At 42.7% G+C, this 27,376-nt stretch overlaps 2 protein-coding genes across 7 annotated transcripts in view; one reads left to right on the forward strand and one right to left on the reverse strand.

Annotated features, from left to right (window-relative positions):
* The window catches only part of CIITA (class II major histocompatibility complex transactivator), a gene marked incomplete at its 5' end in the record, with an annotated part of 32,499 nt that extends 14,618 nt beyond the window's left edge, over window positions 1-17,881 (forward strand). For 4 of the 5 annotated variants that reach the window (XM_082064665.1, XM_082064669.1, XM_082064668.1 and 1 more), the window contains 14 exons: window positions 1,868-2,017; window positions 3,206-3,346; window positions 3,485-3,541; window positions 5,532-5,597; window positions 6,056-7,763; window positions 7,881-8,054; window positions 9,039-9,110; window positions 9,916-9,996; window positions 11,417-11,509; window positions 11,840-11,923; window positions 12,714-12,797; window positions 13,284-13,367; window positions 14,008-14,100; window positions 15,710-17,881. In XM_082064665.1, coding sequence (XP_081920791.1) covers window positions 1,868-2,017; window positions 3,206-3,346; window positions 3,485-3,541; window positions 5,532-5,597; window positions 6,056-7,763; window positions 7,881-8,054; window positions 9,039-9,110; window positions 9,916-9,996; window positions 11,417-11,509; window positions 11,840-11,923; window positions 12,714-12,797; window positions 13,284-13,367; window positions 14,008-14,080 — 2,867 coding nt within the window. In that variant the 3' untranslated portion in view covers window positions 14,081-14,100; window positions 15,710-17,881. The remainder of the gene's footprint in view (window positions 1-1,867; window positions 2,018-3,205; window positions 3,347-3,484; window positions 3,542-5,531; window positions 5,598-6,055; window positions 7,764-7,880; window positions 8,055-9,038; window positions 9,111-9,915; window positions 9,997-11,416; window positions 11,510-11,839; window positions 11,924-12,713; window positions 12,798-13,283; window positions 13,368-14,007; window positions 14,101-15,709) is intronic. The other variant, XM_082064666.1, reaches the window with a different exon arrangement.
* A 1,869-nt stretch (window positions 17,882-19,750) lies between these two features.
* DEXI (Dexi homolog) lies at window positions 19,751-27,238 on the reverse strand. Of its 2 annotated transcripts, XR_014185323.1 has the most exons (3): window positions 27,107-27,238; window positions 26,115-26,427; window positions 19,751-20,363 (listed from the first exon to the last, which is right to left on the reverse strand). XR_014185323.1 is itself a non-coding variant. In XM_082064754.1 (2 exons), exon 1 carries the CDS (start codon window positions 26,582-26,584, stop codon window positions 26,303-26,305), a length of 282 nt encoding a protein of 93 aa, XP_081920880.1. In that variant the 5' UTR covers window positions 26,585-27,087; the 3' UTR covers window positions 19,751-20,363; window positions 26,115-26,302. The 2 variants fall into 2 exon arrangements, 1 of the variants encoding a protein (XP_081920880.1); XM_082064754.1 differs by lacking the exon at window positions 27,107-27,238 and having other exon boundaries at window positions 26,115-27,087.
* Window positions 27,239-27,376: the final 138 nt, after the last annotated feature.

The raw sequence follows: 27,376 nt of genomic DNA on the forward strand, positions 1-27,376 counted from the left end.
GGTTGTGGGACTGCACCGCTGCAAAATTCAGGCTGGTGATTGCTGAGGAACTGGCATGGACTTGGAGAAAGTCCTAGAGAGCACACACATGCACTGGGACCCACGCTGGTTTTCCAGCGTTCATGTGGACTTCTAGGGGCGCTTGAGCAGAATTAGCTGCTGGAAAGGTAATCAGAGTTCCTACGGAACTGGTACCTGCTGGTTGTAGTTGTCCAGACACAAGTAAGGTTCCTGGCAGTTGGTACTCATTAAAGGTGGATTACCTTTTGTCTTCTTAAATTCCTTTATAGATTTGGCACTTTTTAAAGCCTATATTTATGCCACACTAACAATGTGAGTCTTCAGTAAGGAAATAGCACATCAGTTCCTATTCAAACGAAAAACAAAACCAAAACAGAAAAACTGCCTCACCCTACAGAGCTTGCATTCCAGTGTACACTATCATCACAGAGCTAACAGGGGCTGTGGGAAGCTGCGCCCATCCTTTTCCTGAAAGTGCTCAGAGTATTATCATTCTCTCTACCTTGCTTGACCCAATGAGGGTGCTGAGGGAAGGAATCTATACATAAGGTACTATAAGAACCGGGTCCAAAAACTCTAACTGACAGAAAGACGAGGTACGTGACAAAATCAGGAATTTCTTTAACCCGTCATAAAATGTGTCACAGTATGACCCTGCATAGGCACATACATCAGCTCTTCAGAAGTGTAAGACTATCTACGGTGAAGTTCAGAGTGGTAAGCCAAGGATGAGATTTGTTCAAAGGAACTGAAGGAAATTAAACTTTGGATGTGCCTGACTCTTTGTGGCTAGCTATAACAGCACCTGATCTGAGTGTAGCAACGCAACAATCCTTAGCTAGGAAATCACATGGCAATTCCATATGCTGATTTACATACAAGCTGAAAACACTTTTAAAAGTCTCTTTTTATACCACAGTAAAAATGAGAGATTCCTGTAACAAAATAATACATCCGTTCCTGATAAAGATCATAAACAAGTCCCACCCTAAAGAGCTCGCATTCCAGGTGACAGTGTACACTATAGTGGCACAAAACTCACATAGGTTTGTAGCTCCTGATAAAACATTAGACTGCAGAAAGTGATTAAATAGAAACATTGTTGCTGCTGGACTTGGCGGGGGGGGGGGGGGGGGGGGGAAGAAAAGCGAAACCAACTCTGAGAATAAGGGCGTGGCAAAACCAAGGAAACTAGCAAACTACTTCAATATACCAAGTGTATCTTACTTGATTTGTAAGAAGCTTGTGATTAGCAGATGAAACCACACAATGCACATGAGTGTCCCTCCCAGTTTGTCCTCTTGGAAAAATAACACAAGTGCTGCGGGGAAGTTGCATCTCTTAACACTCAGGTGTTTGTGACTGTTCCTTGGGAAACCCTCCTAACACAGACTAGTTATCCTTACAAGCACTGTCGTGTCTAAGTAGAGAGTCAAGGTCCTCAGTTGTCCTTGAGCCTGTGCTTGGGAAACTTAGTACAACCAATGTAAGACCTTGTCATCTCTTATCTGTCAGTCATCCGTGTGTAAGATCATTTACATCTAAACACATCTGAAGGTTTCTAGGAAGAAGGTGGGCCAGGAAAGATGAAGAAAATGAAAAGAGCAAACTACTGGAAAAAAAAAAAAAATTGTTCTTCTACAGAGTTTCATAAATCCATTTTAGATTTTAAGACCTGAGTAAATTTCAGAAAGCTTTGTGAATTGTTCTTGCTTTTGGAAAACCAAAACACAACTGATCAGATTCAAGTGGTTTATGGTATCTATTGAGACCTCTTCTTTGGGGCCCTGAACTTCCAGCAATGAAATAACTTTCTCCTTTTGTTTTGCCTTTTTTTGTTTTCAAGTGGAAGGACCTGCAGTGCCTGCAGGGAATGGCGGTTTCTTAACTATGCCTCTCAACAGCCATCCAGCCAGCTCCACCTCACTAACTAACCAGTACATGTCCTTTTCTGTTCCTGCTGCCAATGTGCTGGAAAGAAGTTTTGTAATTCCTGGTATGTACAGTAAAGCTGTAGGTGTGCATCTGTACACAGGTTGATTTATACAAGGGGAATGCTCTTATAAATCTGATCCTTGACCATGAACAGTGGCAGGGAAAACAAGTATAGCAGCTGTTTCAAGCACTATAAAGTGTGGCAGTCACTAAAAGAATGCAGACTATTCAAGGGAAATTAGAAGTGCATTGCCCCTATGAAACAGAATGAGTCTTTCATTTAATTGGTGAAGTGCAGGTTAATAAATAAGATAATGGAGTTATTTACTATGTGCTAATCTAAATATTTGTCTTAAGAATAGGAAATCACCAAAATTTCATTAATAAATTTTAGTTTAGTTCCAAATCTTCTTTCTCCAGAGGCTTGTAAAGGACTGCAGGACAATGGTATTTGCAACAGTAGAGCAAAATTTAGGTTGTAGTTTTGTTCACAAAAACTGAGTACTAATCCAGGTGATGGGCTGTGTAGCCCCCTTGCCTTGATCATGTTGTGGAGCAGAGGGTGCCCATGGTACACCTGCAAGTGCTAGTGACAAAGGCACAATTCAACACCTTTCACTCTTAAATCTATGCTGGAAAGGAACCAAAAAGCAGTGGATGAGTTAGAAGCCTTGAAGTATCTGATGTTAGCTGAAGCAGCACAAAGTAGCAGAAGAAATTCTGTCACACCTACAGAAACTCAGAGCTATGGCTGATTAAATTGCAAGCACTGCATCATCAAAAACACTTTCGAGTGTGTGTTCAGAGAGAAGAAGCTTGTTGGCTGTTAGCACCTGCTGTGTGTGCAGTAATGTGGGAAAGTTATAGTGCAAAGGATGGTAAAATTCATCCAGATACGTAATATTTATGCATTTTCTTTCTTCTGTATCTCTGGTCCATAAATTTACAGACTTTGCCTAAAGCACTTTTCCTTATCTTAATAAAATTTCTCTTTGTAGTATCAAACCCCAGCATCATTAAAAGCTGGATAGTCCCTTGTATTTCACATTTGCCGTACATTTTAAGAGTTTTTGTTTAGTGGATTCTATGGACCTAATTAGTTCTGGTTCATGACCTTTCCACTGGGCATATTTGCCCAGAAGCTGCCAGAAAGGATAAGTAGCTTAGAGAAAGCCTTTTATTTCTTAGAAACTTTTAGAAACCTAGAGCCTTTAAAAACAGAAGAGTAATTACTCGGCATTCATTTCAGGATCATCACCACCTTTGATTCCAGAGTGTCTACCTGTCAGCACGGAAGGGAGCCAAGAGGACACAGACTTTGCAGATCCTCCTCAGCAGATACTTAACTTTGTTCTTGAAAGTGGCACATCTGATGTTATAATATATCCAGGTAAGAGCAATAACCCTTTATCCACATCAATAGGTAGAAAGTACTGGAAAATCAGGGCTTTCAACACAGTATTAAGTTTCCTCATATTAGTTACTGATAGCTATGATGGGCTGAAAACTATAATTTGTTTCTTGCCAGTGCTGACTTCTTCCATGGAAACGCTGGTATCTCCGAGTTTTCCAGTTAGCTTATGTGGTAAGCAGAAAATGAATTTTTATATATACAGTGCTTTGGATTGGGAGAGGGAGAATATCACTTCTACCCAAAGCTAACTCTCCTCTCCAGGCTTTACTCATATTGACCTTATTGAGGAAAATAAAAATCAATGGCGTTTCCTTCTTTGTATTGATCACTGGCTGCTTAGTCTAGTCCAAAATACAGAGCAGATAAAAGATTGTAAAGCTACGGGTTCAGCTATATAGTAGCAGCCAATCCACTGTGTTTGCTATGAAGTCCAGTTTCTGGAAGAAGTCTTCTTGTCTAGTTAAAACAATACAGCAAACAATACAAAAGCCCATCAGAAGTGGAAGTTGTGCTGGTACTGGCATGGCCTGAGTGCCTTAAACGCCTGGTGCTGGAAGCCAGACTGCAGTCAGCTCACATGGATGCCCCAAAACCAAAATTATGATGGCACATGTAACTGAATACAGAAGCTTGATACACAGAAGGGCTTATTAGGAAATCAGAGCCTTGTTCAGGGGATAAGAGGCCCACCTGTGGTAGAAAACTTTCCTCAGACATTTTTCTTCCAGCCCTCAGAGCTCTTAGAACAGGGGGGTTGATTTCAGTGGTTGATGATCTCAGTATACCTTGGTGATCACAGTTACTTGCAGCTTAGTACAAGTATCTGTTGCCCTCTGGTGGCGACCACCACCTGAAATAGCAACAAATACCCCTAGCTTTGGGGAAGTGTTTGTAGATTATATATACAATACTAATAATTCAAACTGATTTACAGCAGCACAACATATGTGACTATGTTGCAAACTTAAGAATTCCAAATGCAGCAGAAAAAATAGCACATAAGCTACCAAACCAGTCTCTTTTCCTTTTAAATATATTAACACCTGGTTGATTTGGCGGATGCTGCTTCCCATCTAAATGTCTCATTATACCTTTCCTTGGTTTTCATTCTTCTTGTTTTTATTTAATGAAATAAATAGTAAACCAAAATCAGCCACTTGCCTGAAAACTGGCATGTCCCCTCTTTATTTAATATCTTAAGTTGTTTTTTATTCTACAAGGAGTACTATTTCTATATTAAATGTATTCTTGCACTGGGAAAAGCACTTGCTAATTAGAAGTCTGCTAGAAGCAACTCTGAACTCTAACCATTCCAACTGTTGCTGGTGTGCAGAGTAGGAATGGATTGGGTTTTTTTAACTACATTCTACTTCAGGATGAACCAAATATTATGGTACTAAATACATCTGTACAAATCTAGGGAGATTAGCCTGTTTGGGGGTTTTGTGTGGGTTTTGTTTGTTTTTTCCATCTCTCTGCTGAGTGTGATTACCACAAGACTATTGATGAGGTTGAGTTTGTTACAGTGTCTTATCAATTTAATTCCGTCCTGCATCTGCAAAGATTTTCCTACCAAGTTTTCTCAAAACTAATACTCTGTCAGTAACAGTCTACAGAAAACATGCTTGCTCTGAAAAACTCCCAATTTCTTTGTGTATGGCAGACACTGCTCATCTGGCGGGCTGCAGAGGTCTGCAGTAGTTTGAAACCAGGCAAAAAGAAAAATGGACAGTGACAGTACTTCATCAGGAGGAGTAATGGGTAAATTCACACTTAACGCTTGGTCACAGGTGTAGAATAACAAAAGGACGCTATTGCTTTGGATGACATAAAGAAGTGAATGTGAATTTGTGCACAACACTGACGTTTGAAAAGAACAGCGGATGTCACCTTGTTGTGATAGGTCTTCTGCTTCATACCACTGTTGGTCATCTTGTTTGGTGTCGTACTGCCTGTAGCGGGTTGTGTCAGCCAAATCGGACTTCTGTGAGGATTTTTTCTCCTTTCCCTCGTAAAACAAACAAGATACCTCTTTCTCTGGAGGATACATAATTTATGTTGCAATGAACTCAAAAATTTGCATTAGCCCTACTGTTAAAATTAGTGAAGCGGCATCAGTGACCATCTAGGTGTTTTCAATCAGATTGTTTTGTTTCTCCAGGTTTGGAAATGTTCAAAGAAGTCCGAGTTCCCCTAATTCCTTCTGAAGAACCTCTCAAAAGACCAAGTGAGTTTAGATCTCTCAAGCTTAAAACTTCCAGTATTTTTTCCTAATTTTTCTGTGTTTCTTTCCATACAGAAAAGCTACTTTTTCTAGTAATTGTCTTTAAACAATTTGTGAAACTGTTACAAGTGTCTGAGCACAATTCCCGTTTTTAAGATGTTAGACTTGTCTACCTTTAGATATCTGGCTGTAATACCTACTTAGGAGGTCAGTGTATATGCTGTTTTTATCAGATGTGTAGATACCTCCAGAATTATTCAATTCCTAGGTCTCAAAGTGTCTATTGTGCCTGCACTCCTAATTTGAGTACCTGCAGTTGGATGGGATAAATCCTGACCTACGTGCTTTATGGGAACTGATGTATTTTGAACATATTATAATTAGTACTTAAGCCACTCTGAAGCAACGGTGTGATTTGTGGACTGGTTTCTTCAGTTTGTGTGTGCTTTTTACTTCCTTAGAGCCAGTGGAAGATTTCTGTGCATCACTTATGGAATATTTCCGAGATGTGTGCAAGTCTGTGGCCATGGAGCGTGAAGTAGCTCTTGATCACCTGTTTATTGATGGGACACTTTTTCAGAGCCAAACTGAAACCAAGACTGGGAAGAACAGCATAAAAGCAATGGAAAAGGAGCTGGTAACTTGCAGTCAGCAAGGGAAGGAAAAAGCAGCTCTTACAAGAAGCCAAATATTTCAGATCCCAGGAGGTAAAGACTTAGAGACTAAAGTGATTGTGGTGCTGGGAAAAGCAGGAATGGGCAAAAGCATTCTTGTCCAGAAGATCTGCCAGGACTGGTCCAGTGGAGAGCTTTCTCAGTTTGAATTTGTATTTTGGTTTGACTGCAAACAAATAAGCTTGCCTGAGAAGCGATACAGCTTGAAGGATCTGCTGCTTGATTTTTTTGTAAAACCTCAAGAGGGAAGCAAAGAGATCTTCGAGTACATATTGCAAAATCCTGCTAAAGTCCTCCTGGTTTTTGATGGTTTTGAAGGGTTGCACGATCATGAGAATTTTCCCCGTTGCTCGGCCAGCCAGCCTGAAAAAGCCTTGTGCAGCGTCAAGGAGCTGCTTTCAGGACTCATCCAAAAGAAGATCCTCAATGGTTGTACTTTATTACTTACAGCAAGACCAAAAGACAAGGTGTACCAGTTTGTGTCCAAAGTGGATAAGACCATTGAATTAGTAGGATTTTCCCCTCAGCAGAGGGAATTGTACATAACCAAATACTTTGAAGGATTACCCTACTGTGATAATGCACTGAACTTAATCAAGGAGCGTGAGTACCTGTTCAGTCATTGTTACAGCCCTGTTATGTGCAGATTTGTTTGTTTTCTGTGTGAGACAGTACTTGAAACTGGAGACAAAAACCTTCCTTCAACTCTTACTACAGTCTTCCTGAAATTTGTCCAGCAAAAGATGATGCCTATGCAAACAGATGTTACGGCCCTGCAAAATCAAGAGAGCCTTGCTACACTAGCCCGTCTAGCCTGGCACCTTGGAGAAAAGCACCAAAGTGCCTTGAAAAGTGATCTTCTTCCTTCTAAGGAAGTTAAAGAGTTTGCTCTGAAACATGGATTTTTCCTGCCATTTGCATTCCTCAACCATTCAGATACTGGAGAAGAGGAATTTGGGAACACATTCTCTGATTTTGTCATTCAGAATTTCTTGGGTGCGCTTCACCTTATATTAGCAGAAGAGATCAAGGATAAAAGTCTAACAAAGTACCTGTCTTTTCCATCCAAGAAGAAAAAACCTTATAACTGGTTAGATTTAGTGCCTCGATTTTTGGCTGGACTGTTGTTCCTCCAGGATGACCCCTGCTTCTGCTGCCTTTCAAATAAAGATGTAAAACAATCACCCAAGAAGCAGAAAACACTCTTGAAGTATATTAAAAGGCTGCAGATAAATGAGCTCTGTCCAGAGAGGTTACTCGAGCTCTTCCATTGTATTTATGAAACACAAAGCAGTTATCTTTTTCAGCATGTGGCCTTAAGGCTCAAGCCAGACCTGTCTTTTCTGGGCATAGTTCTTACTCCACCTGATGTCCATGTACTGCACTCTGTTTTAAAAAGGTCAAGAAAAGAGTTTTCCTTGGATTTGCGAAACAGCAGCATTGACATACAAGGGCTGAAAGACTTGGTCGGCCTAACAAATGTGGCATCGTTCAGGTTGGTCACTCCTTGCAGATAGTAGACATATACACGTAGACATCTATATGTAGATGACATTTTTATGCAACAACACCAGTCATATCTGTTGATTTTGCATGTTTTGCCACTTCACAGGGCCTCCCTCAGTGATACCCTCAGGCTCTGGAAATCTTTAGAGCAGACAAAAGACTATGAACTGCTGAAAGCATCAACAGAGAAGTTTGTTCTTGATCCCTTTAAGGCAAAGACAATGAAGGACATCAGTGACCTTTCAGACCTGGTAGAGATACAGGACAAGATGATCAATTGGTAGGCTCATTTGTGATCAAAGGTCCTCTTAAAATACTAGTGATTTAAGAAAATATGGGTTCACTGATGGTGCTGGAGAGTGGGGTCCTCTGCTTGTCCAAAGGAGCCATAACTAACGCTGCACAAGCTCCTGGACCGTCCCAGAGTCTCCCACCCCAGCGTGTGGTGGTTGTCACGGCCGGAGGAGCAATGACAGCAACATGAGAATTTGTATTAAAATTGCCAATAAAAAAGCCAGCTGTCATTTTTTTCTTCAGTTTTCTCTTTGATCTCTGAGCACACTACCTTCTAATTGCTTTCAGTTACATAACTTGGGATAACTGATTTGTCCCCCTTGTAGCACCTGGGCCATAAATGAAGGATTGTTTTGCACCAGTCACAAATGGCCTGAGTGAGTCCTTTAGCTCAGAGCTCAGTCAGTGCTTCAGCTCAGGGGGGAAAAGCTTGTGTTACATGATCTATAAACCCTGGGTTTCATCCCTGCTCATAATGTGGCTGGGGGATGGGTTGCAATGCAAAGTATGCACAAGGATTTTGGTGTTTCAGGGTTGCTGGTTGGTTTTTGTTTGGTTGGTTTGTTGGTTGGTTTTTGTGGGTTTTTGTTATTGCTGTTGTTGGTTTGTTTTCTCCTTTTTTAAAAAATTTAACTAAAAATGATGACTTAATTTTAACAAGGGCAGAATATTTTAATAAAATGCACACCAAAAAAAATCATGTTTGATAGAAAATACTTCATTTAGAGGAATGTATTTTTAAGTTTTATTGGAAAAAGAGCAAATGACTGCACTATGGAAAGTACTTTATCAGATTGCAATCAATTGAATGAAGAAAGAGTGGAGCTGAAGTTATTCTGAAGTTCCTCGTTCCTCAGTTAACACAGCAGTGGTTTATCTCCTGTAAATTTTTACTAAGAAATTATTTGTAAAGCACTATTTTATTCACTAAAATATTTCTCATACTTTGGTTCTGCTGTGATTTATTTAGTGTGCAAGATGCATCTGGTTGCAGCAACTATGAAATTCCTGCCATCAAAAACCTCAGAAAACTAGAATTTGCGTAAGTGCTGTTCCTCTCTGCTCATTGATACGAGATTACATTGTAGACTGAGAAAAGTCGTGGATATTGGTACAGTCATTGAGCTGGTGTATAGTTAGTTTATGGTAAAGCATTAAGTAAACATCATTTATTTCTATTTTTCTTTTCTCAACTAGATTTATTAAGTTACGGACAAAACTCAAAAAACATCATTTCTGGCTCCTGTGGTGATACAGATCAACATGGTTGTATCAATTTGTTTTGATTTTACTACAAGTTGGCTCCTTATCACCAGATGTAGATCTTGTGCCACATCTTTATTGTGATCCAACTACCTGGGAAATATTTTTTCCCCAGAAATGCTTAACTTTTCTATCTGAGTCTTCTGATGTAATTTGCTGCCCTATCAGAGCTTAGGCTGTGAGAGAATAAGGCCAGAGAATGCCTCCCAAATAAAATATTTAGCACCATTTTCCTGGAAGAAGGAAGAGTGACTTGGAAACACTGACTTTAGAAATGAGCTGTAGTAACACTTCTTTTTTCCCACAAACTGTAAGCAGCCTCCAAGGTTATTGTATTGCTTAAAACATCCGGCTATCGCATGTGAGTTAATTTGGACAGAAATCACACCAGTGCAATGGAGAATTCTCATCAGGTCTTCTTCTGTTTCCTGCTTTTCATATCTGACCCACTCTAGAACTGTTACACTTGGCCTCACTTCTGATTTTATGCATTTGGGGCTGCAGGGGAAGAACTTAAAAATTCATAATGTTTGCTGCTTCTGAGCATGTAAAAAGCACTGCATGTCTTTATTTCTTTCTTCCAGGCTGGGTCCAGTATGTGGCCTACAGGGATTCCTAAAACTTGTGGAAATTCTTGCAGCATTTCCATCACTTCAGCATTTAGAGTGAGTAATGCTACAGATTAACATGCCTGATGTTGCTCCTCAGCAGCCCTTAATGATGGGGGAGCTCAGATACTCAAGAAACATTTTATTTACCAACAAGACAACTTGTTTTGATGACAAGAATATAACCACAGGCTAAAAGCTCATGCTTTTTATCTCCCTTCAGACACTTGGAAGTAGTTCCTTCAATACCTCTTCAGTCACTTCCCCCACAGGTTCCTCAGAGGTTAAAAGCTTGTGGGAAAGGCTTAGTATTAACACAGAGCCCTCGGGGTGCTCCCCCTTCCTGCCACGGCACCGATCAACACCACCTTCGGGGTTAATTATTTCTTCATTCCAGCTCCATCATGCACCCCAGCCCCTGGCAACCTCCTGGTGAGGCTTCTGAGGGACTCACAGTCCTGTCTGCCCCGGGAGGGAACAGGCCCCCTCCTGACTCAGCAGCACTGTCAAATTTGGGGGTTAACTTCAGTACTTGTGCTGGTACTGTGCACCTTTCGGTGTCAACGGACATCCTGAACTTCTGGTAGAACCTGGAAGAGATTGAGCTTTGTGGATTTGATACTCAGCTAATATCTGGTTTTATTCTGCCCACCTATTTTCCCCCAGTCTTTGTCCCTTCCTTTACCAGGAGCAGTATTAGAAATGGAGATTCAAGAACTCCAGTTACTATTTATTCTTTTGTATCTATGACAAACCAGCTGTCTCTGAATTTTTAAGCTTCTTTACGCAGAAACAACTGTAGCAACGATAGTCAATATCCTGCCATCATCTCTGTGGGAAGATTACTGGGTTTTGAGGGGAACTTTGGCCTTAGTGGCTCAGCCCATTGACTGTCTATATTGTATGTGGCCTTTTCATGATATTTTGGGAAAACAATAAAGCTCTAAAATTGGAATGAGTCCAATGTATCCCAGCGTTGTCTGTCAGATTAGAACGGGATCCAGTATCTAAAACTGTGACTATCTGAAGCTCTTTCTGTCTGGATACCTGAATGAGGAAAAACTTCATTTCTAATATGCCCTATCTGGAGAAGGTGCTGTTCAGGCATCTGCTGAATTTTGTCAGTTTTGTATTTCTGTGTGCTCAGGAAATCTCATTTCAGCATAGCTGGAACAGCTATTTCATAACCATTTTAATATTCTTCAGTGTATGGTGGAAGCAAGGCATTAAGTGCTACCATTTGCATATCAAAGGAAATGGGTCAAGCCATTCAACCAGTAAAAAATAATCTTGCACTGTAAATTTGGGAAGCAGAAAGCTGCTTATTACAGAAGCTGTAATTTGTGTGATGCTTCTTGCTGATTGAGGCTACTGCAGAGAAGGAGCTTCTCAAGATACATAGAGTGGTCTCTGAGGTGAATAAACTGCAAAAATGTAAATAAAAAGGGAAGCTAATTCTCTCTTTGTCATCACCCAGCCTTGATGCTCTGAGTGAAAATGGCATAGGAGATGAAGGAGCAAAGAGTCTATCTGAAGTTTTTCCAACCCTGAAATCACTGGAAACATTAAAGTAAGTGCAAGGTTGACAGTTCTGGAAATTTTTGAAAATATATAGATTAAACCCAGAGCCCTAAGGGACTGTGTGTTACCAATTATGGCCATAACTAACACATGGGCATGGAAGACCAATGAGTCTATGGACATACTTAATCTGTGCATTCGTTACAGAAATAGGTTCATGCTATGGCAATTCCTTATTTCCCTTCAAGGGCCATAATTTGTCTTTTTCCCTGTATTTGGTCTAAACAGACTGTCCAATTATATTCAAAAAATAAATCCCCACATTGTAAAAAATTAGAATAAATGTGCTCCACTAACAAAGCAATCTCACTTACTGTAGCTTATCACAGAATAAGATAACAGATGTGGGTGCGGAGAAACTAGCTACAGCTCTTCCTTCGTTGTTGTCATTAAAGACACTAAGGTAAGTAGTTACGTCCTGTTTAGTTGGTTTATATAGCACGTTTCATACCGCATAGTTTACTATCTCTATTAGAAATATTGAACATGAAACAAATATATACACTGTGCAGCAGCCCAGCTTTTGACTTCATTCTTGCATGAAGCCTTTAGAGAGGAGAGAAATATATGACCCAGGAATATACTGAAGACTGTACTGATTTTTAAATCCAATCCATAATACTCACTGATGAATAATACCCTGTACAAATGTGCGCCTGGGGCCATGATCTACTGTGAGCTTATGTGGAGCTTGCTAAGCGCAGTGCTAAGCCCTAAGCCAGCAACAAGGTGGTGTGTTTGCTGATATGGGACCAGTGGTTCATCCCCCTTCATTAAAATGTCTGGCGTAGGCCTGGATGAAGTGTCTCTGGAGAGAATGCAAGAAGCCATGGTGTGCAATTCTGGAATAATTTGCTCCCATGGAAATCCTTTCAATGCTATGCTCTAAATACTTGAGATTCATGTTCTTGCAGATTTTTAATTTGATCTAATGTGGACAGAAATCTTCTCATCATTCATGAAGAATCTAGACGTATTTGTGTGTAGCTGTACTAGCTCAAGAAGGGATGTGACCGTTTGTCTCACTTGATACAGAAAATATCCAATTGTGTTTTAAACATGAACTGCAAATAGATAAGGATAAATTGGAAGTTAAGATGTACCAACCAGGTCTGAAATTCCTTGATCTAATATATAACCTGTTTACATGATCCATTCTTCAATAGTGACTAAACTGGTTTGGTTTCCTGCAGCTTGTACAATAATAGCATTTGTGATTTTGGAGCAGAAAATCTTGCGAAAGTTCTTCCTGCGATGGCATCTCTAAGAGTGCTGGAGTGAGTATGAAGTCTTTGGAGATGACCTGGGAAAGCTTATTTGCTTGGATACTGAAATTTAAATCTTCCATGCTCAGGGCAGAGGAGACAGAATTTGTGGAAGAAAATTTCAGGGCAATTTCAGAGGGAAAATGTGGCTGTGCAGAGTTCAGCAGTTAGTGGTTAAAAAGGATTAAGGAGCAGTTCACCACAAAAAAATGAAAAATTGGTTTTAAGATGGGAGAACAGGGCGATGGGGAGTTGGAGAAGGACCTTGGCTACAGAGAATACAGAATCACTCAGATGAACTAACTTAATCAAGTTCCAGTTTGACCTTCTGAGTATTTTATTATGAGCTTTTTGAATTGAGGATCTATTTCTTTTTCTTTCTTCCCCCATCTACAGATAAGCCCATAGAATATTTTTTGTTTTGAATGAAGTGTTGGATTACACTGCTACATGATGTGATCTGGATTAACAAAGGTTTTTTGGGTTTTTTTTCCTCAGGGTTCAGTATAACAAAATCACTGGTGTTGGAGCCCAGCAGCTGACTGACAGCCTGCGCAAATGTCCCCATATAAAGAACTTGGTGTAAGTCTCTTGATATCCTGCTTGCTGTATCTTCATTCTGTAAGTTGGGTTAGAATTCATGCTAAAGCTGTGTCCTGTATTTGTCAGATTTATAAGAGGCGTGAAAAAGAAGACAACACCAAAATACAAAAGCAGACACAGAAATGTTATAAAATGTTTTCTCTGGTTTCAGCTGAATTAATTCCCAATTGTCCCAGGCGAGCAAGCTTGTCCTGCTTTAAGCACAGTTTGCATTGAGCCTCCCTTTGTTAATCTCTGTCCTACCAGAGTACCTGACCTGCCTGGCGCTGCAGGACTTGCGTTTGAAGGCTGAACAATAAACAGCCATCGTCAGAGGTTAAATAGGCTGGAGCTGCCAGTGTGCGTTCAGGGGAAGGGAGTTTGGTAGAAAGATCAAGAACAGTTATGGAGACAGGACTGTAGCGTGTCCTGTATCAGGTTATGGAGCAGTGAACTGCTTTCTTGTAATAAACCTCATACCATAGCTTAAATACTTTTATAGATTGATATTCAAAAGGGAAAGGCAACTTTAAAAAGAAACTAAACAAAACAAAACACATATGTACCAAATACATAAAAAAACCCGTGCAGCAAATTACGCTTCTTAAAATCTCTTTCCTTTCTGAATTTGCCCTTACAGGATGTGGAATCCCACCATTCCCTATGGAGTTCTCGAACACCTGCAGCAGCTGGACTCTAGGATCAGTGTGTAGACTTGGATGATCCCATAAAGGTACCATAAACCCTGGCTCCATGAGACAACAAGATTTGTTTCTGTGGCAGCTGTGGCTTCTGGGCTGGCTGGCTGGCACAGAGACAGCACCAGTGCACACGTGGCTCAGGAAGGAGCTGCTGCGCTGGAGTGGCACAAATCAGTGTCACATCAGGCCCCTTTCCCCCTGTTCCACTCACATCCACCCTTCCCTGCCACCAGCAGACTGCAGGAGCTGCTGCAACAAGGCTGGGCTTTAGGCCACCCAGTTCAGCCCAGTTCAGCGGCTGGCAGCTGCCTGTTTACCTCTCTGTTCTGGTGCAGAAAAATAAATAGCTCTGTGCACTTCTTATGTTAAACAGGTGAGTTCTCTACTCTTCTGAGATTGTTTTGTGTTGGTTTTTAGCAAATCCTTTCACTCTTCCTTTGTTTAGTACAGATCCTCAACAGCTGCTTGTCTCACAATGAAGCTGTGTCTGCACTGTACTGAGAGCAAACCACTGGGTCCTGCATTCCTTGTTCTCAGGCTGTTTTGTGTGGTGCAGCCACTTTTACTTCATTGATTCTACCTTCACGGTTTCAAGGATCCTTGAAATAATTGCACCGTTAGCAATTAGCTAATCTGCCTGCCTGGATGCTCCTGGACTGAAGGAGCTGCAGCAGGCATGGCAAGTCAGGGCTTTCTGAGAGATTTCTGCTCCCACTTTTTCTGCCATGTGCTTCCTCTTGCTCTTAAAAAAAACGGCGCAGGATGCATCAGTGAAATGTTCCCAGTGAAGAATGAGAAGCCAGAGTCGAGCCGGACACCAGATGCCCTGCAGCTTTTTTCAGATGGCAAAAACCACACTCCAGAGTGATCTCCAGCTGCTTGAGCTGTGGTTTGAGTGGTCCTGGCAGTGGCTGCAGTTGCCAGCAGCTCCCTAAGCCATGCAGTAAGCCGAGCTTTTGCATGACCCAGGTTGTAGAAGACTCAGGTGCCAAACCAGCTCCACAGATCAGCTTCACACAGCAGCAGTGAAAAATTGTCATGATCCTTAACAGCCTACAGTACAACTAATCCTTTCTCTTGTTGAATAACCATACCTTCGTGGGAAAGGAGACATTAGGGGTATGAACGCTGGCAGGAAACCTCACAAAAGCAAAGCTTTCTCTAGCCTGTGTCTGGCATTCAAGGGGAGCATGTGGTAAGAGCTCTGAACATGTAGTTCAGCTCCCAAGAGACCTCAGTTTTCCTCTGGTCAGAGCAATGGCAGTCAGTGGTAGAGAGCTCTGATCTATGAAAGCGGCAATTCGTGGATGCAGGTCAGCTTTCAACACCAAGCAAAAGATGTGTTTGACATAGCTCTGCATGAACAACCCCTTGCATCTCCCTCCAGTGCCCTTCTCTCATGTTTGCAGCACATGCAGTGACCACATTAGAGCAGTATCTGAGTATGTGAGGAAACTTCCTTCTTCATTGGCACTGAGGATCATCAGCAGCAGGAACTCTAGATCCCACCTCCCAAACTTGAAACATCCACCAGTGACTGCTGTCTGTTTTCAGAGCACATCAAAGATACGGTTTTAGTGGTGTTAATGGTAATTAAGCTGAGGAGCATATATCTAATATTCTGTTTCCATCATTTCACAGGTAACATAAAGAAGAGGAGAAGGTGTCCTCTGTGTTTTCCTGTCCTCTTGCTGCTTTATGAATCGGTGGCTGATTTTCATGATGGTAGCAGAATGAAAATAAGTCGCATTTAAGCTTCTGGGTGATGCTTGAATTGGGTGAATGATGGAGTTCAAAAACTTTAGAGGTCATTTAAAATGCTATTCCAACACCTCGTTGTGTTTCTACTGAAGTGAGGAAGACTTAACCAATATGAACTTTCAAAGATGAAAAGAGCATCTGGATATTGTGATCACCATTAAAGGTGACCAGAAATCACCAGGATATTGAGAGTATGAAATTCCATCATCAGTTCATCAAAGACCAGACTTCAAGCTTCTGGACCTGCGACATCTGATATAGTGAGAGATCAAATATACTTGTTTCATGGTGCCAGTGGTAACTGATCAAATTTGGTTTGATGATTTTGGACTTCCAAAGCTCAGTGTTATGGATTTCACCTGCCTGTCTGGACTGATTTGAAGCATTAAGGCCAGGAGCATAAAAAAAGAATAATCAGTCTTAGAAAACAATTTGATATTGTCAGATTATCTATGAGAATCTAGAAGTGGTTCTTTTCTTGACGCGAATCACCAATGCCGTCATAAAGGATAGAAAGATATTTTCTACGACTCTCTTGTTATAGAATCATAGAATCATTTTGGTTGGAAGAGACCCTCAAGATCATCGAGTCCGACCATAACCCAACTCTAGCATCCTTCGGAAAGATTGGGAGTGGAAGAAAAATGAAGTAAAGAGAAGAAATTAATTAAAGCTGGAAGACTGTTAAGGATTTTTCTGACATTATCACAGAAATCTGAATACATACAAATAGCTTCAGTTTATTGCACAAAAATCCTCAAAGTGACAGTCTTCAAAGGTTTTTACTCTGTCTCAAATCAGGACTTCGTTTTTTTGTTCTTCGTTCATATACTTGGATTGGGATTTAGTTCCTGGCTTGCAGGTGGCGACATCTATTTTATACTTGACAGTGAAATCACTGCTGTGTGTGGTTTATGTGGCCTTCTTCTACAGAGTTATGAATAACTAGGCAACGACAGACAATAATGTATTTCAAAGTGTTACCGTGTGTCTGCGCTGCTGGTTCTCAGTGGTATGTGGGCCAAATACCGGTCCTGCTGACTGCAGTAGCGAAACAATTGTCTCCTTTTTTCATCTTTTTTTTTTTCCTTTTCTCTTTTATTTCAGCTTTGTGAACATTGAGAAAACTTGTAATCATACAGAGACAATTGTCAGGAATGGTATTCAGGCTCCCTGTCCAGATTTGGTCTGGAGGCAGAAAAACATAAAAGGATGGAAAAAGCTTGGAATATTCCATATGCCACAAACTGGGAAGGGAGGTCTCTGCTTCATGGTTAGCTCAACAACCTCCTTGAAATCTCTCCTGTTAGGAAGCGCTGACAATACTAGAATTTCCCAACTCACCCCTCAAATACTCTGTTACTTGGTTTTCAAAAAGTCCTCAGTTTAAACAGTTCAAACCACCAATCTTTATGTTCTTTCCAGCAGATTATACTTCTCTGCTAAAGCTTCAGTGCCTGTGGAGTCCTGACAGCAGGGAGGTGGAAGGTGGGCAAGTTAAGGAAAGAAGGAAGGTCTGGTTTGTTGTTTCTGTTAATCAAAGGCGAGCAGGGAAGCACACCTAGTATGTGCAGGTAGTAGTACAACAGAGCAAGGTGGAAAAACTCTGTGAGAGTATGACTGTAAGTAGAAAGTGGTATTTTTCTTAGCTATCTGCCTGGTTCTTCTCTCTAGCCAAACTCTAGCAAGAGTCATGGAAAAAAATCTCATTTACATGCCCCTCTTTCAGCTGTGTGAATGGAAGATAGTTTGAGCCAAATCTTGTGTGATGTTCCCGTCAGCCCGTGGCACTTCGGCTGCGCAGATCCACTCTGAGCCCTTGTCTTCGCTTCCCTTAACTAGGCTTTGGATGACACATGCCCCTGTAGGGATATATTCTGCAGCCACACTTCCCTGTGACCGTATCTGAGAATGTGCTAAATATTACGCGGGCAGCTGAATGTTACAGGACCCTGTCTAGACTGATAAAATCACATTGGGTAAACTGCTGTAGTCTTTCTATGAGTTATTAGGAGATGTATGCTTATAATGTACAGATTGTAAATTGTGGTTTTCTTAATACATCATTTTAAAGTATTAATAAAAGTATATCTTTTTACACTAGCTTGTAGTACCTGTTGAAAAATGCTTTGGTTTTTCTCTTGGAAATGCAATGGATTGTAGGTGCCCAGAACACCCTGTGTGCAAGGGAGACAGGTGGGTCCTGCTGGCACTTACCAGTTCTGTGGTCTGGAAATGGAAAATAATTCTTTCTGAACGGGCAATGGGATCTCGCAATGCCAACTGACAGACTGCAAGTCCAGGATTAGGAGATACAGAAGTGCTGACTGAAGCAACTTGCTTATAACAGCAAATAGTTGTTTTCATAATTTCAGACTTCTTTGCAGTTAAAAGTTCTAAATTTAATCAAGGTTCAAAGCCTGGATATTCTTGTGGGACAAAGCTTATCTAAAATGCTTTTATCAAATGAGCGCCTCATGTATAGAGGACTGAAGTCACTGGCTACTCTGAGAAAGCTGTTCTGATCAAATCTGTGTTCTAAAAATCTTTTAGAATGAGAAAAATGCTAACCTCTCACTGGCCACGTTCTTTTTGTTGTCCAAGAAGCCTTGCTGCAACACTCAGGCTTGTGTTACAGGGGTAGTCAGGTCCTGTCATCCGAGTCCTCTCCCCATCCTTTGAACACATGAAGCTGAGCTGTTCTGAGAAATCAGAAATCTTCATCTGAGATTCAGAATCTCCACAGTGAATTACTTGGTGGAATTTGTGTTGCTTGATCTGTGCATCGTGTGGCATAAACGCACTGCAGGGAAACGATGACAAACTAGTAGATACTGCAGTACGTACCTATCATGACAAACTGAACCAGGCTCTTCAAATGGCATACGTGTGACCCTGAAAAATGAATGTTAGCTGTGTCTGTGAACAGCATGAATTTCTAATTATTTAAACAGCAGGAATTGCTGCCTTCAGCAGCAAAATTCAGCCTTTCTTGTGTTGGTACCAAATGGGCATGCAAACACAAGCTTAACAAGTCTTTAAACTTGGCTATTCTTTATGTAGATGTCTAAATGGGGATTTAGTTCCCGAAGTGTATCTTTATGTGTTGGGATATTGTGTCCCAAGTGACTTCATCCCTGAATTGCAGGCCAGGAGTTTTATGGAACAAAGCACTTGTCAGAGTTTTAAGGCCCCAAACCATAACTGATGGAACCTATGCTGGAGAACAGCTACTTTGTTCAATGACAATGGTTCATTTCTTGCAGGAGCGGCTGAAAATTGCATTTGGGGGCCGGAATTTTGGGGAGTGGGAGCTAATTTCTACTGCACTAAGAGTTAAAAAAATGCCATTTGAGTGCCATACCCTGAGAGTATCAGGAAAAAAGTGTGATGTGCTAGTTGCTTTGTCATTGTTTCAAGAAGGATCTAAACTGGCACCCTCTGGTCCCTCAGACCGGCTGTCAAGAAACTCACATGACACCGTCGGTCTGGATCCCAAAGCCCAAGCTGGGAGCAGATGGTAGAGACATGGGCTGCAGAGACATGGTGCATGGAGAGAGTTCAGGAGAAACATTTGCAATCCTGATTTATCTAAAATGTTATTGCTACATCAACTTGGCTTAACAATGGCACAGTTAAGAAAATAAGACTTTTCTAAAAAATACAATAAGATTAAACCAGTACAGTGCCTGCCCTGAGTAAGATGTGGGTTCCTGCCCCCGGCCCAGTGCGCAGTTCCCGGTGTGTCAGTTCAGGTCGGGTATTTTAAGCAGTTTTTCCTGAGGATTTCCTCCATGCTGGCCATCTCAACAGTCTGGAACTATTTGCAGGTACCTGTAGAAAAACTGGAATTTCCTGGAAAGCACACTTCAGTTTTTTCTATTCAAATTGAAAAAGAACTACTCCGACAAATGACTTTACTTTTTCATGGAAAAGGTCAGTCTTTATTGCTTTCATGTCTGTACATAAGAACACAAGCTTAAACAATCTGCAAAGTATTATATCTTGTGTTAGATAATGAATCCATCTGACATATAAAATTCACTCTCTGATCTATTTCAAAACTCACAATTTAAATAAAATATCTTACTAGCACAGTTCTTGCCGTAATCCTGCCCTGAACAGAACCTCCTTGCAGTCACTCCTGCGTGTTTTCCCCTGAGAGGGCTGTCTTTGAACTACTGGCTGGTAGAGTTTCAGTGTGTGATTGTAAAACTCGCTGAAGCAGTTATGGAGAGCGTGTCCATTCGGGTGACGTGGTATTTATTCAAAGTTTATCAAATCTGAGTAATGTCTTGATTTTATTATATTATTTGTTCATACAGTCCATCCCAGAATTACCTGTGGAAGCCCAGTATGGTGCAAGAATCTCTGCAGTTGGTGCACACTCATGGAGAAAAGTCACAACTGACAAGGTCTGATGACAACTCTTCTTCTTGTCCCCTTGTCCTTCTTTTCATTTCTACATTTCACAGTTTCTTTCATTACTTGTTCCATTAACCTGGTTATAATCCATGTCAGGTGTTTAATGAATCTGTTTAAAAGAAAACACATAAATACAGAGTAACCCTCTAAACGTAAAATGAACAGAGAAGTCATTGTGTACATTAGATTTAGCACCAGGCCATCGACTTATTGGAAAAAAAAAAAAAATCAAACCCTTTTGTGACTATGGATAATAATTCTTTGAGAAGTAAAGGCCTGAACAACCTTTCAGTGAAATCAATGTAACAGTTTCTGTTAAGGTCAGAGCGCACTTGTCCTTGGTGTGATGTTAACGGGGGCATGAAGATGCTGGAGACACAGCAGAAGCTACGAAGAGCCTGAATGAAGAATGAAACGCGATGGCCCCACGTTCTGCACGAGCATGGACAGACGGAGTGATATGGTTTGCTGAAAGCAAACGGTGACACAGTGTTGGGGAAAGGTTCTTCTGTGGATTGAAAGCAGATTAAAATATTGGAAGCAAAGAATAAGGATTGGTAGGAAAGAAGTCAGTAGCAGAGTATGCCAGGGACCAGTTTTTATTCAACATCACCATTAGTGATGCAGAGAAGAAAGTGAACAGAGAGATCACCAAGACTGCAGGAAATAAGCTCTGTCAGGTATTCGGATGCTGCACTGCGAGCAAGAGACTCCAGACAGATCTTGTGAGCAAAAGGTGGTGGGCTTGGAAAACATTTGCTAAAGGGCTGGGCAGTAATGTGCCCTCTAACATCCCTTATTCTCCCAAGGAGAATGCCAGAAAATACGAAGAGAATAGCTGGCAGATCGAGGTCAGGGCCCTGCACTGCCCAGAGAGCATCCCCTGCCCTGCCAGAGGCACAACGCAGGGCTGGGCCGCCGTGCTCTGACTCATCCCGGCGTTTCCTTGTGTGCCCCTTACTGTAGATGCTGGAGCAGAAACAAGAAGGATTTTTGTGTCCAGTGAGGTGTTGCTGTTGAATGTCAATCAGCTACAGTACCCTGCTAACAGCCAAACACTCAAAATCCTGTTTCTTAAACCAAGAACAAGAAAAGTGGAAGCAGCAGCTCCAACACATTACTCATTTGGAGTTTATCTGATCACTTTCCAAGTTGAACTAAAAGCTCTGATCCACAGCAGACAGTTCAGAGATTGTTAGTATTTTGCATTGTAGATCAAATTCTAGGCTGACTTAAAAATAGCACAGCAAAATGTCTTAGGCCTGCAAAGCAAAGCATAAAGCTGTCAAATGGAAGTTTCAAGTATTGCTGTAGGGCTGCTAGTCCAAGACTGTAATTTGTGGTGGCAGATATTAAATGGGGTATGAATGATACAATTGACCAGGAGATTCAGTCTTGCCTTTCCATTCAGCTGATTTAAAAGTCCATCCTTCAAATTTCATGCGAACCTAATTTTTAACAGAAAATTTCAAAAATTTCAAAAAACAATGGGAAATGAAAAGGTAGCAACTATTTTTAGACTCTCAGAACTATAGTCTTCTAACAGCTTAAAAGATACCCGTAAGCATTTAACAGTATGGCTATTATAGCGCAACCAGCATTAGAAGAAACTCAGTCATGGTATTTTTGATAATTCTGTCTGTGAAGTTATTGTTCTTCACAATTTGAGCTGGATCAAAGGGAACACGGTGACTCTGTTTTGTATCCTGACTTTGCTTTCAGGTTCCTGGCCAAGTGTTTCAGACCTCAGGGCCTGTCTGGCCCTTCACAGGGTTTATAGCCTTAAGTCCATTAACTGAGCTAGAGCTTTACCCAACAACAGGTCAGTGCACATCATAATTTTCCACTATATTCCATATATAGTTATTTTCCATATGTCTGCTATTAGTTTTTACCCATTTTATCATATATATTAGAAACATACTTGTGTCCTTAGAAAGCATCGTTCAAATTACTCCGCTATTTTTTTACCATTGTGGCCAAATTTATTCTTTAAAATCACTTGTGGCTGGGGCTTTTAAATGAAACACATTAAATATTCAGGCCTGAAGTACTTCTATCCTAAATTAGTTGTCTCTTAATCTTCTATGCCTCATTTTAATTCATGTCATTAACAGGAGCTTTTGGAAAACTTTTTAAAACTCACCTCCTCCCTTGCATTATATAAATGAATGCATTTGGTAGAAAACGACCCAGGACTGGCCATGGCTGTTGTTAATGAGTCTAAATGGCCAGTTCATCAGTTAACCACAATTTTGTTTTCCTTCCATCTAGCATGGAATTCCCTTTAAGAACAGCTGAAAAGCAATAGCAGAGCTACCGGGCAAGTCCGAGGACTCAACTTCTGTGAATTTTAATAACACCTAAGAATTCACAACAGAGTTCCAAAAATTGTTGTCACTATAACTTGCATAAAATACCTGTCTGCTCTGTATCATGGAGTCAACAAACCACCTGGTTTTTAACGTGGAGATTTCTACAAATAAGGGAAGAGCATAGAGAAAATGGCAAGGTAAAATAAGTGACGGATCATGGTGCTCATTATTTTTAAGATTCAAAGTCTGAAAAGGAAGAAGTCAGGTGGATTCTGATGCATTTATGTGTACCCTGACACTGCTAGTGATAACACCCTTCTGATCTGTTCCCTTTTGGGGCATCTCTGGTTTAGAGGGCTGGAACGGAGGCCCAAGTAAGCTGGGCTCACAGAAGCCAGGAGCAGCAGGCACAGGACGGATCCACCTGCTGCCTTCTCTCTGCCCGGCCCATCCTATCCCAGACAGACACCAGATTGGCGCTGTATCAATGAGCTCGTGAGTAAAGCTCTGTCTTTGAGTCAGGATTTAGACACCGGCATTCAGCAGAAGTGCTGAGTCACGAGTTTTGAGTGCTGGATTCTGCTCACTGAAGGCGTTCATCAGAATTCACCTTGATGAAGAAGCAAGGTAATGCTTGTACTCTAAGATTAAATCCAGTATTTCCTATTTGGTTTTCATTATTGATTACTTTTGCTCATTTTCTCTCAGATTAGAGTACTTAGTGATGAGTCACATCTGATTTTAAGATAGCACAAGGAGAACAGTCATATTGCTTTACTCCAGTGGACTTCAAATATAATAAAGAACCTGGCACACTCAAGCTAAAGCAGTACGTAAGTTCAATTTGGCTCAGTTTATGCAGATGGATTTCTCCATTTGAATAGGATAGGAAGCTTCTTTGAGCTGCTTAGTTGTCTGCCTTCAACCTCTGCCACCAATTATGCTCAGGAACTTGGACATAATTTTGCTCCTACTGAGTTTAGTCAAGTGAGAGTTTTGCTCCAAGAGAGAACAGAGCTATTCTGATCCACATGCCTTTTCTTTTTACATCTAAATTAGCCTTTCCACATCCTGCAGAATCGCCTCTTGGGATTTCCCCCCTTTGTTTCCCTGTCACGCATGCCACTCACCTCCTGGGCACAAGGCATCGCTTGCTAAAGGCAATTAGCACACTGCAGGGCTTCAGCTGAGGTTAATCATAGTGTTTTAGTTGTTCTCAGTAATCACTGGTGAGTCATATAAGGAACACTTCTCTTATATTTAATGCAAAGAGTGTGCTGATGAATTTTTCATCTCTGCTGGTAAAACTGAGACCTTTTCTTCCTGTGGCATCCTGTGAACCCCCATCACTCCTGGGTGGGTGGGCAGCCGTCCTAGGGAGCACATATTTCTGCTCCAAAAAGTGGAAAACACAGCTCCAAACTGGGCCCTCTTCTGCCTGCCCTGCTAGGGAACTGGCGAGGAGGAACGGCACAGAACAGGGAAGAAACCTGTAACCAGGGTATTAACACAAATTCCTTTTTGTGGTGACGTGCTGAGTCTTTGCCTGGTAGCAAAATACTTATGAAAATTGTGGCCTGGTTGCTGTGTATATAATAAAATATATAAACAGATGAAGGACAGTAATAGCATTTTTTTGCTCTATAATAATTGATCTAACTTTATGGATTTGTGATTTGATTCTCAGTGGAAACCACCATCTAACATGACCACTTCCAAATTAAAGGATTAAGGCTGGAGCTGGCACCTGTGCAGAGCTCCATATAGACTGAGACTTCTGAGCTTTGGGAAGACTCTGCATTTCTACATACGGAGGTGACACGGTTTGCAGAGCTGCTTATCCTATTAATACGAAGGAAAATTTTAAAAACACTATTTATCTACACTAAACAGAACTATGTTCAGACTCTACTCTCTGTCAAACTATGTGTTCATGCAGTAGGAAAAATCCACTGAGAAAAATTATGTCTGTTCTCCTTAGATCTTCCTGACAACTAGATGCAACTCATCATGACAAATCCTATTTGGCAAAAAAAGTTATTAAAAATAAAGTTTTTAATCCCTACAGTAGATGCTGTTGGAGTAATACGATTTGGGGTTTGAGGGAAGATATTTCGGGGGAGAAAATGTCTAGGGCTTTTCACACAAAAGATTTTGCTTATATTTCCATTCTTTTTAACGAAATTCTTTCCTAGAATACAGATCATGTGTGTTATTTGCCCAGCTGAAAAGGGAGAGGAGATGACGGCCAGAAAAGCAGCCAACAGTGTTTTGTGGGGAGTTTAGTTCTACTCCAGACCTTCTGTCCTAGCAGAATTGATTCTAATCCAGCTGCTTGGGATGGACACCAAAGGCTGGCATGGGCACTTTCATGGGCAGTAACTATATGCAGTGGGATTTCTTCAGCAGCAAAGATCTGTCCCCCCTACTTGTTATGCTCCCATCTGCCTTTAACCAAGCTTTGTTCAACTGGTTTTGTGTGATCGATGTCCCTCCAGCACCAAAGATTTCCATTTTTTCCTTCTAAACTATTGACCAAAATTGGCTACTATTGCTTTACATGGAACCGGAACAGAAATATTTAGGAGATAGTTTTAATCTGTATGAAGGACAGCTTTTAAAAATCTGTATGAAGGGAAGGTTTGTGGGGGTTTTCCTTGGTGGTTTTTTGTGGTTTTTGTTTGTTTGGAGTTGTCGTTGTTGTGGTGGGTTTTTTTAATTAGAATACTGATGTTAAATGGCATTTGTATAGTATGTTCATCAAAGTTATGTTTGTAACCTTAAAACTGAATTCCTATTTCCATAATTCCAAATAGAAAACAAAAAGGTATCTTGAACTGGTTTTCAAATTTACAGATAATATTCTGCTAAAAATTCTACTGGCAGATTTGGTAACACATTTCAATTTAAACTGTGAATGTTTCCATTAACATACATTTGGCACAGAAAGTCCTAGTGATTTTCTTCCCGACTGCATTTCAATATACCTAAAATCCTTACAACATTTTCTAGAGTTTTAGTATCACTCAACTACCATGATAAATTGATCAAGCAAACCCTCTCGCTACAATTAACATGAGAAGAACTGGGTAGTTTTCTTATTATCCAAGACAGAGGTTTTAAAGGGCATATGATAAATTTCTGGCTCGAGCATGGTCTCTGATTTTCAACAAACATTAGCCTGGATGTTCGTTTAGACTCAGAGCTGCTTTCAAGACCGGATTAGCAAAGTTGTTGACGAGCTGTAACCATAACGCCCAGCACAGCAGCTGCAGTGGCTCAGCACTGTGAAAATTAGTCTTTAGGGACAGCCGTTCTCGCTGCGCAGAGGGCACGGAGCGGGGCCCGCCGGGCGCTGCGCGGCGGCAGGAGCGGCGGGGGCAGCCGGGCAGCGCCCCGCTCCGCGCCCCCGGCAGCCCGGCCTGCACAGCTCCGTGCTGGCAGCTGCGGTGGTGTCCGTGTGTCTGTGGCCCCGCTGTCCCGGGGGGTCTGTCCCCAGCCCGCCCGCGGCCGCTGCCCCAGCCGAGCCCCAGGGAATGACTTACTGCGGGTCCGCGCCGCCCCGCTCGCCCCTGCACCGGGAGAAGGGGGGACCATTTGGAAGAGATGATGCGCAGAAAGAGTCGAGACGCTGCGAGGGTACCCGGGGCGTTCCCCGAGCTACGGCCATGTCGGGACACCGGCCCCAGCCCCGCGGCGTCACCCCGCAGTCACTTCGGAGCGCCCCGGGGCGTCACTCCAAGTACCCATCAAAAACATCCAGCTCGCTGTCCGTCTCGTAGAGCACGGAGCCGGGGTCGGAGAGCACCCCCAGATCCACCAGAGCCTGGTCCATATCCTCGGGCAGGAAGACGATGCCTACATTGAGCACGATGTACTCCATCAGGAAGGCATAGTACAGGATCAGCACGTTGACAAAAAACAACCCCACGTAAAACATATAGGGCAGCACCAGCAGCGCATGGAAGGCCCAGGACTCCAGCGAATCCAGCCGTGCCGAGACCGCGGCGGGCATGCAGCCGTGAGGGCGCTGCGGCGGCAGCGGGCACCGACCTGCCCGGTGGGGCGGGCGGCAGCGGCGGGCGCCGGCGCGGAGCCGGGAGCGGGGTGCGCAGGACCGCACTCTGCAGCCCCGGCGGCAGCAAAGGGCAAAACCCCAGAGCCGGATCCGCACCCCGGGAAGAGCCGAGCCCCGCGGGGGCGGAACAGCCGCAGAGCGGCCGGCTCGGTCACCTCCCTCCCCGGAGGAAGCGGCGTCCCGGCAGGCTGGCGGGCTTCAGCGGCGCTGCCGCAGCCCCGCCGCTGGCAGGAGGCTCCTCAGGGGCATTTCCAGCCCGGCTGCTGCAGTCCCGCCGCGGCTCCCCTCCTCCCGCCCGCAAACTTCCCACAAAGAGTCCGCAGGCGCGTTGTCGCGGTCGGCGCGGAGCACCTGCCGCCGTCAGCGAGCCCGCCAGTCCCGGCCTGCGCGGCAGGTCCCCCCCGTTGCTCCGGCCTCCCCGCTCCGCCGCTGCCCCCGCCGCACGCCGCGGCTGTTTACCGGCGTCCGCGGCCCCTCGCAGCGCCGCCCGCCCCGGGCGCTGCTGGTTGGCCGGGAGCGGCCGTGACGGGCGCCGGCGCCTCCGCCGCGTTCAGCGGCAGCCACGTCCCGCTCCGCCGGCCCGGGGGCCGCCCCCGGCGGGCTGCAGGGCACGGGGTGGTGTTGTGCCCGGGCCGAGCCGCCCCGGCACTGCGGCAGCCCGGGGGCCGCATTTGCCCGTTTCTGGGCCTCGGGGGTTGTTTTCCGGTCCCCTGTTGTTCACACGCCCCC

This window comes from Streptopelia decaocto (genome assembly GCF_964273445.1).
Source record: "Streptopelia decaocto genome assembly, chromosome: 13".
Classification (NCBI taxonomy): Eukaryota; Metazoa; Chordata; class Aves; order Columbiformes; family Columbidae; genus Streptopelia; species Streptopelia decaocto.

Coding starts and splice junctions, on each gene's coding strand:
- DEXI (XM_082064754.1), bottom strand. CDS start 26,584: ATGCCCGCCGCGGTCTCGGCACGGCTGGATTCGCTGGAGTCCTGGGCC.